Genomic DNA, 16,601 nt, shown 5'->3' with positions numbered 1-16,601 from the left:
ACTCTGTCCACAGGATCGTTCATCGTCTTTAAACAATTTTTATGCATTAAAGGAACCTTCTTTCATATCCTCCGACTTCTAGGCGCCCAGCCGCCCGCGAATGCTCAATCACGTGATACAGGTTCAGGTCGGCAAGGTTCCCCATTCCCAATGTAGAAATTCATGAACTCAACTTAACAACGTCGAAGAATCCATAACATCTACAGCATTTTACCTCCAGCATTTCGTGCAGGCTATAATTCTTTCGGGGGTTCACAGTGTATCTCCTTTTCTTCGTTATGCATGATATTATGCGTCCAGCCAGTGAATCCGGAATGGCTAATGGCCAACCGCGTGTCTGTGATGTAAGATAACCATTGCCCTAGGGCAGCTCGGTAGGGCTCCAGAGCCTGCAGAACAGCTTTTTTCAGCGGTGCGAAGAGAGAAATATGTCTTATCTGATCTTAGATATGGCCAACTCTTCGGGTATAAAGCTAGCTTTCTTGTCAAACAAAATATAAACCAAACGGGCTAACGCATGGACACAGTAACTGATGAGAAGGCAATTAATTATTGCTTGACGGTGGCGTCTCTCTCTACCCGGGAGAAGCTGAAGGAAGTACTCCGTGGTGGGTTTCTCTAGGAGTATGCTGACCACAGAGCTCCAAGTATTATTAAGGCGCTGCTAGAAACCAAGCTTATTTCGGCCAAGCACATCCAAAGGAACACTCTTGCCATATCTCAGAGACTTGGGACCATGATGCTGTAGTCAGGAGTCGCCTCCTTTTTCCTTCTCCGCATGCAAAGCCAGCGAGGTGTTAGCGAAACTGCCCCGGAGTGCCTAGCGCGTTCACAGCAATAACATGAAACGCTTGACGAGCTTTGGACCCAAGGGCATATATGTATGTGCTTGGCTATTGTCTGTGTCTTGGGGTATGACCTGAGACGGCTAACTGAGCCTCTGGTTTGGGTTTCTATGGCCGAATTTCTTCTAGATGATTTTTGCCTTGAAGTGGGTTTTGCATATTTGTGGGCACTTAATACAGACCGGAGTGGTTAGGTGAGAGCCGGCTTTGGGTAAGATCCCAACGACTTTTATGCAGCAACTACGGAGTACGGAGTATGACTACTCCGTACGATGTCCGGAATATTCCAGCATCAAAGAGCGTTTAGCAGTAACGGCCCAAACCGGTGGTAGGAGCTGTTAAACGTACAAATTGTCATCTCTGAGCAGTCCTGGCCGGTTGAGGAAGAGAAAAGAACCCAACACTAGCGGGAACAAATTCTGACCAATAGCCGGGCAGCACTGGTTCCCCTTTTCTTTTGGCTGTGACGATGTTGGTTGGACTGGTTTCCATCTCGACAGACTCGTATTGATCGACATGGCGACAAAACACGGCAGACAAGGAGTGGAAGAACCGGCGCCAGAATGTTTCCCAATCAATATGAAGAAGAATTGCAGCCTAAGGAGTATACATGGAAGAGTGATAGTTACTCCATACTCCGTACAGTGGTTAGATATGGTTTACTTGGTCGATGGATCTATCATCGTAGTGTCTCGCAGGATGGCGGCCATGCTGTTTGTTCCGTCAGCCGTGTGGATGATTCCTCCTATGACTATCAGGGAAAGGCGCCAGGTACGAGCAGCCTCATCCTCGCTCCAAGCCCAAGCCACCAACAGAAGTCCGGGTTCCGGCCAGGGGAAAGTGCGAGCCCCTGGCGGCCTCGTACCGATGTTTAATTAAGGGAAACGAGCTAAAGTACGGTCAACCGAGGAACCTGGCTGGGGACGGCAGCCTGGAAAATGGTGTAGGCTGGCGAAAGACGACCAGAAACGATGGAGTACTGACGGTCCTTCTTCACACCAGCAATGCTCGAACGTCTTGTGTGCATGAACCCACGACCCCCGTTCGATTAGAAATCTTCGATCGCAAAGATGTTGTCTCTCTTGCGCGATTAGTTTGAGCAGGGGCCGTGGAGATATCACTTGCATCGCATGGGGAGCGCCATGGATTCGCCCGGCTCGGCTTCAGCTGGTTCGACTAAACAGCCACTAATTTCCTAGTGTCCCAAAAATACACTTGGGTGGGCTTTGCTGCCCTGGCATGAAAGTCTCCTCCTCCCCCAGGCTCCGAGTGACGGCTTCCTCGCTCTTTTGGTTCTTTTCGCCCTTTTACTGACACATTCACGGTTTGACGCTGCCTCGCTCTTTACTTGTCGACAATCGACGTTCTCTCTTTGTTTGCTGCCTCAAAGTCATTCTTTTTGTTCATTCATTCTTTTCAAGAGACCACTCCGCCGAAGCAGGGCTCTGTCCAGTCGCTCCCTCGAGTCGCAAACTCGAACGCCTTGCACCATAATAATAATAATACCATCACTACTTTCGACAGGGACAGATGGCTCTGTGATATCTAAGACGAGTGCTCAAAGTCTTCATTAACTATCCATATATTGGGACTTGAAAAGTGCACTGGTTGCTGCATCCCGTCTCTAACTAGTACAACGGTATTGTTTTGAGATATCCACCATCATGGCGCGACACGGCCACCGCCATCAGGCTCGAAAGCACCCTTCTATTGAAGATATTATCGACAACATCGACGACATCTTCCAGGGCAATGACAGGAAGTCCCCCTCTACTATTACGTCCATCATCTATGTGACCGCAAAACCGACGTTCTCTGGGCCTATTGGCGGATATACAACAGCAACGGATGACGGCGACCGCCCAAAGCTCACACCGTTCCCACCGTTGGAGACTCCTACGCGGTCAACGAGGAGACCCAGACCAACAGAAACCAGCGACGAAGAGGAGACGCCGACCCCGGAACCGACAACAGAACCGACAACTTCCACCCGCCGTCCTCGCCCGTCGTCCTCGTCGTCCTCCTCGCGGTCATCTTCCCGTTCGACTCCTGCGCCAACGACAAGCAGTGATGACTTCACTACCTCTACGTTGGCCCCAACACGGACGATCGCCAGCAACTCAAATGATGCAGCTATGGAGACAAGCTCAGGTTCTAGCTCTGCCACTGCTGTCCCAAGTGCTGGAGGAATGAGTGCGGGCGCGAAGGCTGGTCTAGCAATTGGCCTCATTGCACTTGTTGCTATTATCGGTGGTGCTATATTCTTCTTCCTTCGCAAAAGGAAAAGAGAGCAGGAGGAATTGGAGGAAATCGACAACGAGAAATCCTTCAGCAATGCGGCCTCGAGTTTCCCACCACCTCCTACTTCTAGACCAACTACATCCACTACTTCCCCCATTGCACCAAAGCTCAACATTCGGCCTGTGACTCAGTTTTCTCCGGATTTTGGAGGTCCACTCCCCGGGGCAGCCAAATCTCCTGGCATGCTCAATGTCTCTGGTGCTCTGCCCACCCCTCCAGCATCCGCTAGTGGCTCGCGCAGCTTGACAGATGGCCCGGGACCATCTGCACCAGTCAAGTCACATACTGCCACAAACTCTGATCCATTCAATGACCCGGTCAACCCCTTCGACAACCCAAGCTCAGCTCCTTCATCACCCCCTAACCGAACGCTTCCAGAAGCCCTCCAGGTCCGCACCCCCAGTGTTGGTTCAGATATTGGCCGCCCTGTGTCTCCCATCTCTGAAGCCACTGTCAGCACTGGTGTCGTTGCATCTGCTAGCGCCTTGGCTGCTGTTACCACTGCTACCACCGCTGTTGCTTCTGTTGCATCCAGTGAGGATGCTCGTAAAGAGCAGCAGCAGAAGCCCGCTCCTCCACAGATTCCGGCTGCCACTCCCGCTCCATCAAGCCCTGCCACGAGTACAGCCTCTGTCATTAATGTGGCACCAGCTGGAGCGCCTGCCGGGCCACCCCCTGGACCAAACAATGTTTACCGTGTTCAGCTTGATTTCAACCCTTCTATGGACGATGAATTAGCCCTTCGGGCCGGCCAACTTGTCCGCATGCTTCATGAATATGATGACGGCTGGGTATGTAGTCTATTCCATCCACAGGTATCGAATTTATCATGCTAACATGACTTTTAGGCTCTTTGTGTCCGCCTTGACCAGCCTCAGCAGGGTGTCGCACCACGAACATGTCTCTCTTCCCGCCCTGTTCGCCCTCGTCCGCGTGGACCACCCCAAGGCCCAGGTCAGCGAGCCCCTGGCCCAGGCCCCATGCCCCCAGCGGGCGGCCGTAACTCTCCTGGGCCAAACGCCAATAGTCCCCGCTTCAATCCTCCTGTCAACAGCCGACCAGCTTCACCCAATGCAGGATATCGCCCTTACCCTCCGCCTCAAAATAAGTTCAACGAAATTCCCCGCTCGTTGTCTCCGGGCCCCGGTGCTGGTAGCCCAAGAATTCCACAACCCCGATCAATGAGCCCAGGACCATACGGGCCAGGTGGAATGCAGAAGCCGGTTATGCCTGCAGCCCAAAGACCAAGGAGCAACAGTGCTAGTGATGCCGCCGCACCCTCAACTCCTGCATCAGCTCTGGCAGCAACCTCAACGGAACCTGCGGAGAAACCAGAGCCAACCCGCAGTCCTCCACCAGCACTTGGACCTGTGAACCGCAAACCCGTTCCAGGTCAGGAGTCGTAGCTCTTTGGGAACAAGGCTGATTCTCATATTCCCTCAATCCCTTCCTTCCTTTTTTTTGCTTCATGGTTTGAATGCTTCTAATGTCTATTTTTTCTTTCTCTTCTTTGAGCTAACGGGTGTACATGAGATGAGACCCTGCATACCGATTTAGCTATATCTATGTGGGCTTTAGCCATGATCATGCATGCATACGTGCTTTCATTGGTGATGCCAAGGTGGTGATATCCCTATATGTTTTACTTTTGTTTCCTTCTTCGGTTCTTTTCTTCCTTTTGAAACCCGTGAAGATGCTCGCGCTGACGGTATCAAGTCAAGTTTAACGGTGTTGTATTTACATCTTAAATTTTTTTTTCCTTTGTGGCTTTTAGCTCCACTCTCTAGTGTGTATATATTGCTTTACTCATTTTTCACACATGCCCGGTTGCTTATTTGACATGATTGTTTGAGATACGTCGTGCCTGTCAAGACGTACTATGTTAGATATAAGTTCATGAGTAGTAGTTACGAATATAAACCGTGGCCAATCATTTAAAGAGCTATAAGTCTCTCAACAAGGCTATCAACGCGTGTCCAGCCCCTATATCAAATATCCATACGAGCCGAAGAAGATAGGAGAGCCAATTAATTCCTTATATTTGAATTTCATGATACTTTGCCCTCTGTATTAGCTGTGCTGTTGAGCCGTTTTTATAAGAGACATTCCATTGTTATAGACAAACCGAGCCTTCTAAGATAAATCTATCCCAAAACAACATAAAACTTATCAAGTATATAACTTTCTTTGAATCACAAGTATTATTCATGAACGAACCTCAAGGGCTAAAGGTGCGGAACTTTTGCACTTGCTAGTATCAGGTTAAGAATGCTGACGATACCTTCACCAAGAATAAGACCAGACGCTAAGATAACTATCGTGGATGAAGTTGAATCTCCTTCGTCATCCAGCGCCTTGGATGCTTCCTGGTCATCTGGTGAATCCGTATCTTGTGCTTTTGACAATGCAAGGCGATCTCGCATAAGCTTGGAGCGATACTGCCATACAAGAGCAATTATACCTCCAATTGCCCTCGCTAAGGTAAATGAGGGAACGTTGTACATTCCAACTGCGACGGCAATGCCACCAGGTACCCAAGCACGCCACGGTGCAAATGTTGTCCCATTACTACCAGCCGGACCAGACACGGTTCCGACAATCCTCAGAATGGTCGTGATTGTGAATATTACACAAGCAATACCGGCAGCTGGCCATGCCATTTCTGGGAGGCCTTGGCCGGTGACAAGCCGTGCAGTGAATATCCAGACATGTGCCGTTGGGACTTGGAACATTGGCCCGGGAACTGGATAAACGTTGATGTAGAGCTTGTACACGCCAACTGAGATGATAGCGCCGACGATACTTCCAATGGCTTGGCCATAGAACTGTGCCTTGGGACTGGCACCAAGTAAATGCCCCGTCTTCAGATCCTGCATCATGTCACCCGCCTGCAGAGCTCCTGACTCAGACACAGCACCCGCAAGTAGGTTAGCAACAATTGCGCTGCGGCGTGTATGGCGGCTTGCAGGAGTGACTACAGCAAAGATGAGCTGAGTGAGTTTGCTAATGCCGGATACGGGGTTGAGGTCTGTTTCTCCCAATGCACGAACGCCCATTATGGAGAGAAGAAGGGCGAGGAGTGTGGCTGCGATTGAAAGAAAAGGAGAGATTATGTCACCAAACGCTATGCGCATGCATACGACGTTTAGTATTAGCGCAAGTGGAAGCAATATCATGACTGTGCGGTTAGATATAAGTTCAGATGGAGGAGCATCATAGTCCTCTGCCTTTAGGTCATGACCTTCTCGTGCACGTATGGCAGTATAGCCATGACTAGACGAAGAGCTTCCGCTAAACAGGCTAGTCCAGAACTGTTTCTGTCTTAGGTTGTACTGAAGACGAACCACAAAGCCAGGGCCATGGTTGACAAGTGGCCGAATCGCCAACCAGGCCAAGTTGATGATCGAATCAGCAAGCATGATTGCCAGGGAGACCCAAACAATCCATCCTTTGCTACCCGTTTCCCAGTTGTCTACAGGTCCTGGAGCCCAGCCGTTATGCTTTGCCAGCGGGGAGAGTAAGGCCCATCCGATTATGGCACCAAGCAGCATATGGAGGGAGGTTGAAGGACCCATGATGATGCCCTGTCCGATGTAGGCTGGCGACGGATTCAGGGTCCATAGCCATTGATGTGCCAGAGGCAGACCAAACACTGGCAGGTCACGGAGAACTGGTGCAAAGTACGAAAGAAGCGTCTAACCCCGATTTAGGTCAGCATCACAGGGGGAGTTATAGATGATAGTGTGTGACCTTACATAGATTGCAGACACGCCGAATGCAAGAAGCAGCATTCTAATTTTGGCCTTCCATGCATGTCTTCTTCTTCTGTCTACTTCGAGATATTCCAGTGTGACATTCGCAGTGTCGTTGGCTACCAATAGCCGTTCGGTCTCTGCAAGACTGTTTGCGGAATGGTTCAGTCTCCTTGCAACCCCTTTGCCTTTCTCGTCCGGCTTGCTGGCTCCATGTAGCACATTTATCATGAGGGCCGTCGCTGTACCACTGGGGAACTTGAGCTTTTCCCGTACTATAACCTCCTTTCTCAGAGGCACAGCGAAGATGACGCCGAACAGGCAAACGCCCAAGCTCCAGATAACCAGCTTCCATGATGCCAACTTCAAGGGCCCGCCTTCACCGTCACCACCGTCACTCCCGTCCATAGGACCATCGGCTCCTGGCCGGAGTAGATACTCCAGAGCTGGAATGACACCCACGAAGCCGCATCCTAGGGGCATCGTCCCAACGGCACCGGCAACCGTCTGTATCAGAACATTCTCGACTGGTGTGAAAGGGAACGAAAGATGGCGGGAGAGAGATCTGAAAACTGCAAATCCAATCAGGGACGAGGGCATCGTCATGACACTGATCCATCCTGTCTGCAGGCCAAAGTAGGTGTTTGAGAATGTTATCAACGCTCCTATGGCGAGACCAACAAGCAACGACCGTGGCGTGAAGCTCTGCGCGTACGTTTTGGGCGAGGCATCATCCTCTTCTACTGGTCTTTCGCTGGTTTCCAGTATATCCTCGTCCCTAGGTGTGTTATTGCTACTGGCCTCCATGGTGATGAGTCTCTCGTTCGACCGGCGAGCCACAGGGACCTCGAGCTGTGTATCGTGTGACAGGGCAACGGTCTTTATCGAGGCCGTATGGTTGGAGTACGTGGGGAGAGTGCCTTGCGAGATCCCATATTACATCCCCCTCGGATATATATATATATATATATAGTTAGACAGGCTGCTTTCTCTCGGCTGAGAGGATGCTCATCCCTCTCGCCGTCGTTGACCCCAATAATGGCCTAAAAAGACCCAAGAATGAAGCCATCACGGGCTGACTAATGGTGATGCTTTGCCGGCGCCTTTTTGACGTAATGTCGATCGTTCGGTTTTATCAACTTCCTTACCAATAAAAGACGATGATAAGATGCTTGTCATGCATGGCATTAATAATTATCACATTGGGAGGCGAGGCTGGTGTTTTGACATTCAGAACCAGCCTGGTCTATCAAGTCAACAGCGCTGGCTGACATCCAGTGACACACCTTGGATACAATGGGGATGCTGACCATATTAGAGAACGATGATGGAAAGTTGATGCTGAACTCGCCAAATATTCCTGTTGTACATCGATTGATAGATAACTAAATAGTAGACATCACAGCCTCTCCCCCAAAAAGTAGAATAAACACTCAGTACTCCATACCGAAATTGAAATACACGCGTAGCCCATATGCATCCAAAAAAGAAATAGAAATAAAGTGAAATGAAAAACAAAATAATAATAAAAAAGTAGCAGTAAACAATAACATATGGTTGAAAAGGTGAAAGAAAAACGGTTAGAAGCCGAAGGAATCAAGTAAAGAGCTCGACTCCGGTTCTTGGAATTGTGTGGGATTCTTTGACTGCTGAGGACCGCCCTTATTAGGTTCAGTATCTCTGGTGTCGTCTTTCTTGTCATGGGTGATATGCATATCAGCAACAACAAGACTCCCTCTTCGCTTGAGTAGCCTGAGTGGATCTCGCGAATCTTCCATGAAACTGAATGACAGCCTCTTAGAGACGGTGTCTGTGGGATGAGACGGAGTGAGGAACTCCCATTCCCGTACTAAGTTGAGAGCGAGGAGATCACAACCCATGCGGCTGTATAGTCGTGCATTACGCAAGACGAACTCCCACTCCTCCCGAGCGCCAATCCGAGATGCACCTTTGAGAGTCTGGAGGGTCTTCTCACGCAGCTGTTGATACAAAACGACTAATGCTGGGTCATTAGACAAGTACGACTTCGCTTGTAAAGCAACTTGGCCTGGGCTCGTTGGCGAGCCCGGAGTGGGCGGAAGAAGGCCTTCTATCGGTGTCTATACAAGTGGGGTTGTTACTACAGAGCAATGGTAAGGGAACGGTGAAAAACACTTACGACTAAGGCTCGAACGGCCATATCACGTCTGTTCAGCATCCAAAATGCCCAAGTGGCCATCCATCGGTTACCCTCCGTGGCAGCCGTGATGAGTACTCGGTCTTCCAAGATTTCTTTTAAAACCGGACCATCATCTCCTTCGTAGGCACGAGCGATTGTGACTGCAAGCTGTATGTCCCTGAGCTGATTGATGCAGACGTTTACCGCATCACGCAGATGATCTGCTAACAAAAAAAAGGCGGCAGCGTACTCTGATAACGCATATTAGCACTCTACAGTTCCACTCATTATTGGGCCTTGGGGGTAAGCCTCACCAAACCTTCGCTTTCCAAGTAATGCAAAAGCGTTCTTCAACGCAGCAGTCTGCCATCGTTCCTCCTTAAAATTATTTGATAAAAATCGGTGCGTGTTTGGCTGCTCCTTGTGCCATGTTGCCATCCTCCAGAGACCTTGCAGAACTTTCTTTTTCTTTAGGGCAAGATAGAAAATGCTGCAATCAATAGGGTTCTTGTCATCGGACTTGGTATATTCATTTCGGGCAATAACTTCCAGGAGAGCACGCTAAGCAAATCTCGTTAGGAAACGGTTCGTATGGAGAAAAAGGGTAGAGAGATGCCATACCAGAGCGTTCGTGTCAGTAATCCACATGAAAATTCCACTTTCCCTAGCATTTTCCCAAAGCATCTTGCCATGGAATTGTCTCCCAACGAGGTCGGTAAGGATTTCATGGCTACCACTATGAAACGCCCAGACGATCTCTCGCCATGGGACCATATATTCTTCAAGAAAACCTTGACTCTTCCGGAGCATATATTGACGGAAGAAGAGTATATACCTCGCAGCATTCACATCCATTGAACGTTGGTGTTTCTCTACCGTAGCAACACATTCAACGGTATCAACGAGACGGAACTGTTCTTTAGATGATAGCTGCGGAAGGGTTATTTTCTTTAGGTATTCGTTGAGTGATGTAGCAATACTCTCATCAAGGACATGAGGTTCATGATCTATGGTGAAATTTGCATAGGCAGAGTTCATCTCCTTGTACGTTATCTGTTGTATAGGCTTATGACAAATCGTTAGTTCTGATAGAATATTAACGTTTGAGACAGGAAAGCTCACGTACAGAGATCTCATTATATATATCCTCCAGCGGAATTTCGAGAAAAGCGTCCACTTCGTCACCATCGGTAGCATACTTCAATTTCTTATGCAGTCTTGTCAATATTAGGTGGACGAGACTTATTTTACCACTCAGGATGCATTGGGCCAGAAATTGTGGATGGAAAACAGGGAGAGGTCCGTTGAGCCTGCTAACAGCATCGAATAGATCGAACTGTGTCTCGTCATGATAAGGTAGACGCAGATTGGTAACCCATCTGTTGCTAGCTTCGATATACTTATCATATACGAAGAGTTGGTTACCAGCACCAACAACAAGGTTTCCGTTACCGAGCCAGCACGAATCGCCGATAGGGTGAGGTGTGTGGCATCCAATCTTTATCTCTCGAATTTGTGCCCATGAGGGGCCAGCGTCGAGGTAGTCGTATCGTAATTGTGAAAGTAGAATGACTTTATGTGGGAAGCCGACAGCCAAGATCGATTGGATGTCAGGGGTTGATGTCCAGTCCAGATCCTGGATGATATCATGCTCTTCGAAGCTTTCCTCTAGCTCCAATTGAGCGCTGTTCGTATCCCAAATAGTCAAATGTGTTCGATTTTGATCTACAAGGGCGGCCTTTCGGACTGAGCCAGCGCTTCCCAGGGAAGGGTTCAGAATTCCCGTCTCAACAGTAGCAGTCAGTAGCCACTCAACCCTGCGTTTTGATCTATCGACTTTAGCAGTCCAAGTCTTGATAGTCCCATTATGAGAGTAAGATAGGGCAATATCAGTGGCAAACAAATCTAAAGAATGAGATGCCTGGAGTTTTGATCCTGCCGGATCAACCGGGAGGATGTAAGAAACCTCCTCATCCGACCCGAGGCTGAACGTTGAGAACTCTCGCAAAACGGGGGTATCATCCCTTTTCTGCTGTCCTCGATAAGCCTTCCCGGTAGGAAGGGTGACTTCCCATGCTACGCCCGTCATATCAGCCCCTATTGCTGCAATGTATGAAGTACAAGTTTCGGATGTGGGTATGAGCAAAACGCATAGAGGTTTACTGCTGAGACGCAAATCACTTTTCGCAATCATCTGAGCTTCGAATGAGCGAATATCCCACATGGATATGCCATTATGGTGGAGGTTGACTAGAAAATTCCCATCTTCCAACAAACATGTTCGATGGATATGCATGTCACAATTGAGTGCACTTTGCTGGACTAGTACGGAGCCAGTGCTAGTATTTGACCTCTGACGCCATATAACGGCATTATTGTCATTGGTTCGAGAGCTCAGAACCTTTCCACTCGGCGTACGTACTATCTTTTTCACCGACTCCGTGTGTCCTGACCAGGTAGCTTGTGACACTAATCGGCGTTTTCGAGGAGTAGGGTCGAATAAAATATCAACCCGTGAGTCAAACCATTCAATCCGGCCATCGTAATAATGAGCAAGGATGGTAAAGGATGCATCAGAAATACCTCCAGCAAAAGGATAAAATTGGGCATAATTGCCTATCTGACGGTTACCCAGAGTAGTAGAAAGATCTAGTCCTTCAACGTGAGCTATGTTGAATATATTGGCTTCGGACTGCGCTTTACAGCCAGCATTCTCGAGTCCCCATACACACATGTGGCCGCTCTCGTCAAGGATGACACAGACCTCAGGACTCTTGGTGGCAGCTTCGATAAGGTGGTCGAGGGCGAATTTGTCCTTTTCCGTTGCGGGTCCAAGCTGCACCGCACGTTCAGTAGCAAGAGAGAAATCACGACTGTCAACGATGAATCCATATCTATTGCTGGCGGTGGGTGATTTAGGCGGGTATCTTGGCTGAATTGAAGATTCCATGTCAATCACATTCCAAAGTTGAAGTGCCTGTAAGGCATGGCGGTCCATCGGTGCCCACACCCTAATCTTGTTGTCTGAGCATATCGTGTATAAGACATTGTCTATTGTCTGCTCTACATGATGTGGTCGGCGCCAATGTATGCCTGTCACGGTACTTGGATGTCGTAGATACGTAACGTCGAACCGAGCTTCGTCCGCACCGAAAGACAGTCGCCTCCATACTTTCACAAACTGATCGTAATCTCCTGCGGACGCAATAAGCCCTGCATCGTATGAAAACTGCGCAATTTTGGCCCGATTTGCCAGCCTGTTCGTCCATATAGCATGCGGAGTATGGTCGTCAATGTGCCAAAGAACAAGGCTCCTGCTGCCTGCTAGAAGTTCTCCGGGGCCACCCCATGACAGTGTCCTGATCTCCCCATCTCCGTCATTGTCATCATCGTCACCGGAATCAGTATCTTCACGTTTGAATGTATGATGTAGCTTCCACTATAGCCACATTAGTAGGCGTTATGCCATGGCTGCAAAGTACCCAGGCTGCGATCGTACCTCAACGTTGTTGCGGATTTTCGACGGGTTGTAAACCAATATTGTCTGTCCTCCACATACAGCAATTCTCCCAGAAGCTTCATCTATATTGACTGCGGAAAGCCATTCGATATCGTCGAGGTAGATTGTCTGCAACAGCTTCTGCGGACCTCCAAGGATGATAACTGCGTTGCCTGATATATACGCCTAGCGACAGATGAGAAAAGATAAATAAGCCCAGTCCTCTCTCAGCTCCAGCATGTATTGGGTAGAAGAAGCATTTCGGAGTGATCTAAAGATCTTGTATCACTTACAACAACGCGGATGCTCTCCCACAGAGCTGTGCTGACAGCTTGAAGCTTCGGCGCAGGTCTGCCTGGAAGTACGGTGCGCATCGCAGAGTCGTGGGGGAAACACGCCAGGCAAGATGCCGTGCTATACCATTGCAGAAAATGACGGGATCCTGCAGTTTCACATGAAGAGCGAAGGTGCCGGGAAGAAGCCTTTTGGTGCAGTTACTGCCTAATCCCTCTGGTGTTGTTTGCTCGTCGTTGTTCGTATAACGAGGTTTGGTGTTGTTGGCTTTTGGACTGTGAAACTATGACGTGAACTTGCGCGTGATGGACTTTTGCCTCAAATTTGAGAGTCACGCCAATCAAATCAGCCAAGTTGACATCAACGACAAGGGAAGAAACGCGCTGGTCGGTGCTATTTGATACTGATCTTCTCTCTACCATGTGCAGGGGGCTACCAATTGTTACGTCTTTGACGGAGGTATGAAGAATTACGTCCAACTTTTGATTATATATTAAACATTATCGATTTATCCATGTTATTTTTACAAGCATCCCAAGACCAAATTGGTACACGAATACGTTATGATAGCCGATTTATACCCTTTCTCAGCCAGCCTGATACAATGCTGGACCGGCAACGATGTGCGGGTTGATCATTGACAGATTGAACGACGTATACGGCGTGTCTGAGTCTGTGACAGCGATGAACATGGTTCCGTTGATTGCTGGATCCCCCTGGAAGGTCTCCATATTCGGCTGCACGGTGGTACCTGAGCTGTTCCCTTGCATATTCAAAGTAGAATATGTGACATTGAGCTGCGATACCCAGACGACAAATTTGGGGGCTTTCGCTTGAGAAGAGGTGATATAGCTGTTATTTGGGCCGACAGCTTTTCCGGGGCTATCCCACGAGAGATTGACGACACGGCCGGGATAAGAGAGAGGATTTGTACGGTTTTGGGTGATTGCTGGGCCACAGTCGGTAGACGAATCGGTTGCGTTGAGACAGCTTTGAGAGGAGGTGAGGTTCGAACTACGCAATGTATTCATGCCGGGGCCTAACGTCTCGTTTGTTCCTGCAGAGCCGTTGATGCGTGCTGGGCTAGGTTGGTTGATTATGCGCAGAGCTGGGAAGTTTTGCCAGGCAAGTTTGGTCTGGTCCGGTGGACATGAGCTGATATAAGGGGCGAGTAAGGTCCACGCCCATGACTGCGGGATACCAACTTCAAACCAGACGGGCATAGGGAACATGCCGTTAAACTGGCGGAATATCATCTGCTGCCTGGCCTCGGTGGTGATTGACTGGAGGAGAAGCGTGGCTGCTTCGCCTGAGTTGAGATGACCCAGGAACCCATACACTCCCGATTCACCAAAGCGAGTGAGTTTCTGACAAAAGTCTACAAACTCACGGACATTAGTGAAAGGGTAGTTGTACGAGCACTGCATAGGAGCCTCAGCACCCAAGATATTACTGAGCATAGTTGCATGACCAATCTCCTGCTCAGCCATGAACTCGATCAGATACCTGTCTTCTGAAGTGAGTCCGGCAGCAGCAAATTCTTGTTCCGAGAAGTTTTGAAGGCCGTACCGGAAGAGATCCAGTTCGATCCATTCCTGATACAATGCCAGAGCCTAGCTCATTGTTAGCAATGTTGAACAATCCACCACTGGGAGGTTCACATAAAATCATACCAACGATTCATAATCAAAATCGCTTTTGACGTTATACACCGGTTGAGTCCCATTCGTCCCTCGACCTCCGGCTGGAACATACGGAGCAGGTTGGGGGCCGTGAAGCTGCCCATCACTTGGGTATGTCGTAGCTGTTGCTGCTGGAGGTCCTGCAGGTATCTCTGTACCCAATGGAGTGTTCTTCAATGCTCCAGTAACTGTGGGCGTTCCACTGTATGGGCCATGGCTGGCCACAGACTGATGACTTCGAACCGGCGGTGCAGCAGCTGATGCAGGCGAGCTGCTCTGGGCTGCTACCCGGAAGCTGCAATCGCTCACTAGCCATATCAACAGGTAGGCAATGTATGTAAATGACCGCATTTTTCCCCTTTTGGCTCTTGTTGTTGCTACTTGAGATACTTGGGTATATGCAAAACAACACCGCTCTACCGAAAATAAAACTGCCTGGTGTTCTGCTCGAGTTGACTACAGATAATTATTCTACCATTTTTCAACGCATATATTGTGGGAAAAATAGGATTCGCAAACTGTAATGTATTGATAAAGCTCTATTTGAACCAGGTGGAAGCTTTAGTTGCGTCATCGTGACGCTCCCTACCATTGAATCGCTGGCCTTGCCAAACATGGGAGCATTTAGTAATAGTATTTTTTTTTTTTGGCAAGCTATTGTATCCAATGGTACCTAGGTAGAAAGAAGAGAAGGGAGGAGTTATCATCTTCCGGTTTGAATCTGTTGGTCCAAGACAACGCATTGTAGAGTAGTTTGATTGTCTCGCTAATATCGAATATGCAGGTAACGGATCTAGTAATTAAGATAAGGGGCAGAAATAATATCAATCACTGAAGTTCTGGGTGTCGTTTTGTGACTGGACCCAGTTTGACCGGGTCAAAGAAAGGTATCAAGAGATGTCCTTAGGGGTTTGTGATAATTCGCTGTTCCCTTGGTAGGGCTAGCAGGTGGGTTGGTGAGAGGCGGATATTGGCTTCCTTCGTCTGTCTTTCTCTTCATATCTCTCTCATTTTCACTCTAGCTGCTTCTTTCATCTTTCATAGGGCATTTGGGCATTACTGCCCTCCTCGTAGGGCCAATACCAGATGTAGTGTGGCTCCTCCCTCAAGGTTATACTCCGATGCAGCCTTATCATCGGCCCTGGTTAATCAAATAGTTAGCAAGCGGAGAACTCAAGTGTGGCAAGAGGATATTACATCTGCTTTCCACCAAAAATCAGTCTTTGCTGCACTGGAGGGATGCCGACCTTCTCCTCTACACGCTCCTTGATACGGGATACCTAGGCAGACAAAATTGTTAGTTCAGCTGCCTTAACAGCAGCAAAAGCTAAGATACTCGTACCTTATAGTCTGGTTCGATATCCAGTTCAATTTCCTTGCCTGTGAGTGTTCTAACTCTATTGAGAGGCAGGTTAGCTGGTGAGCGAGGGGAGCGTATGAATGTACGAGGGGTAGAGACGCACTTGATCAGCATGGTGAAGGTGGCGTGTAGAGTGACAAAAGGGAAGGCTACAGCGACCGTCGGACAGTGTAAGAAGAGGGATCGAGGCTAAGAGGAATGCTGTAGACAGAAACACCAAACGCTATCTTCCTTTATTCGATCTTCTACTTCGTCTTGTCATCTTTCGACTTATAAATATACAAAACGGCGCCCAAGAAGGAAGAAGCCGCGCCAAGACGCGATAACGCTTATCACCACGTGAACATCAAATGGCGCGTGTAGAGGCAGGCGACGACGACGTTTGAAGACAAGAACTGATGCATAGAAGATGATTATGTAGTTATGCATAGACGGCAGAGGCTGGACATATATAACACGGTGCAGGTGGGATAAAAAATATGGCGTAAAACCGCTAACTACAAGCCAACAACCCATGCAGCATAGCATTCATCATCAAACTATAGGCAGTCGATAACATTAATATATACGGCGTACATCCTCACTATTAGTTATACAGCATCAGACACCCTCATTCTCATTGTCATCTATCGTTGCCCTGCTCTGATCTACTCCTTATATCAAATGCGAAATATGCCATGCTGCCGCCGTACGGATGTTTTGTTACATTA

The 16,601-nt window shown here is 48.7% G+C and overlaps 6 protein-coding genes across 6 annotated transcripts; 2 read left to right on the top strand and 4 right to left on the bottom strand.

Annotated features, from left to right (window-relative positions):
- Positions 1 to 1,076: 1,076 nt before the first annotated feature.
- MGYG_00880 (hypothetical protein) lies at positions 1,077 to 1,944 on the top strand (the record flags this gene model as incomplete). Its single annotated transcript, XM_003176748.1, has 4 exons — positions 1,077 to 1,173; positions 1,276 to 1,492; positions 1,534 to 1,616; positions 1,661 to 1,944. 4 exons carry the CDS (start codon positions 1,077 to 1,079, stop codon positions 1,942 to 1,944), a joined length of 681 nt encoding a protein of 226 aa, XP_003176796.1.
- Positions 1,945 to 2,509: 565 nt separating this feature from the next.
- MGYG_00879 (hypothetical protein) lies at positions 2,510 to 4,552 on the top strand (the record flags this gene model as incomplete). Its single annotated transcript, XM_003176747.1, has 2 exons — positions 2,510 to 3,937; positions 3,995 to 4,552. The coding sequence occupies 2 exons, from the start codon at positions 2,510 to 2,512 to the stop codon at positions 4,550 to 4,552; spliced, it is 1,986 nt and encodes a 661-aa protein (XP_003176795.1).
- Positions 4,553 to 5,371: 819 nt separating this feature from the next.
- On the bottom strand, positions 5,372 to 7,705 carry MGYG_00878 (oligonucleotide transporter; the record flags this gene model as incomplete). Its single annotated transcript, XM_003176746.1, has 2 exons — positions 5,372 to 6,841; positions 6,902 to 7,705. 2 exons carry the CDS (start codon positions 7,703 to 7,705, stop codon positions 5,372 to 5,374), a joined length of 2,274 nt encoding a protein of 757 aa, XP_003176794.1.
- Positions 7,706 to 8,478: 773 nt separating this feature from the next.
- Positions 8,479 to 12,929, bottom strand: MGYG_00877 (V-ATPase in vacuolar membrane protein 1 regulator; the record flags this gene model as incomplete). Its single annotated transcript, XM_003176745.1, has 7 exons — positions 8,479 to 8,997; positions 9,057 to 9,307; positions 9,371 to 9,617; positions 9,678 to 10,121; positions 10,183 to 12,495; positions 12,556 to 12,741; positions 12,849 to 12,929. The coding sequence occupies 7 exons, from the start codon at positions 12,927 to 12,929 to the stop codon at positions 8,479 to 8,481; spliced, it is 4,041 nt and encodes a 1,346-aa protein (XP_003176793.1).
- A 507-nt stretch (positions 12,930 to 13,436) lies between these two features.
- Positions 13,437 to 14,882, bottom strand: MGYG_00876 (rds1; the record flags this gene model as incomplete). The annotated part of the gene is made up of 2 exons (XM_003176744.1): positions 13,437 to 14,462; positions 14,523 to 14,882. 2 exons carry the CDS (start codon positions 14,880 to 14,882, stop codon positions 13,437 to 13,439), a joined length of 1,386 nt encoding a protein of 461 aa, XP_003176792.1.
- Positions 14,883 to 15,587: 705 nt separating this feature from the next.
- MGYG_00875 (bi-ubiquitin) lies at positions 15,588 to 16,005 on the bottom strand (the record flags this gene model as incomplete). Its single annotated transcript, XM_003176743.1, has 4 exons — positions 15,588 to 15,672; positions 15,729 to 15,811; positions 15,874 to 15,928; positions 15,995 to 16,005. 4 exons carry the CDS (start codon positions 16,003 to 16,005, stop codon positions 15,588 to 15,590), a joined length of 234 nt encoding a protein of 77 aa, XP_003176791.1.
- Between the last annotated feature and the right edge of the window lie 596 nt (positions 16,006 to 16,601).

Source organism: Nannizzia gypsea, genomic scaffold, assembly GCF_000150975.2.
Source record: "Nannizzia gypsea CBS 118893 supercont1.1 genomic scaffold, whole genome shotgun sequence".
Classification (NCBI taxonomy): Eukaryota; Fungi; Ascomycota; class Eurotiomycetes; order Onygenales; family Arthrodermataceae; genus Nannizzia; species Nannizzia gypsea.
This window is presented reverse-complemented; position numbering and strand designations above follow the sequence as displayed.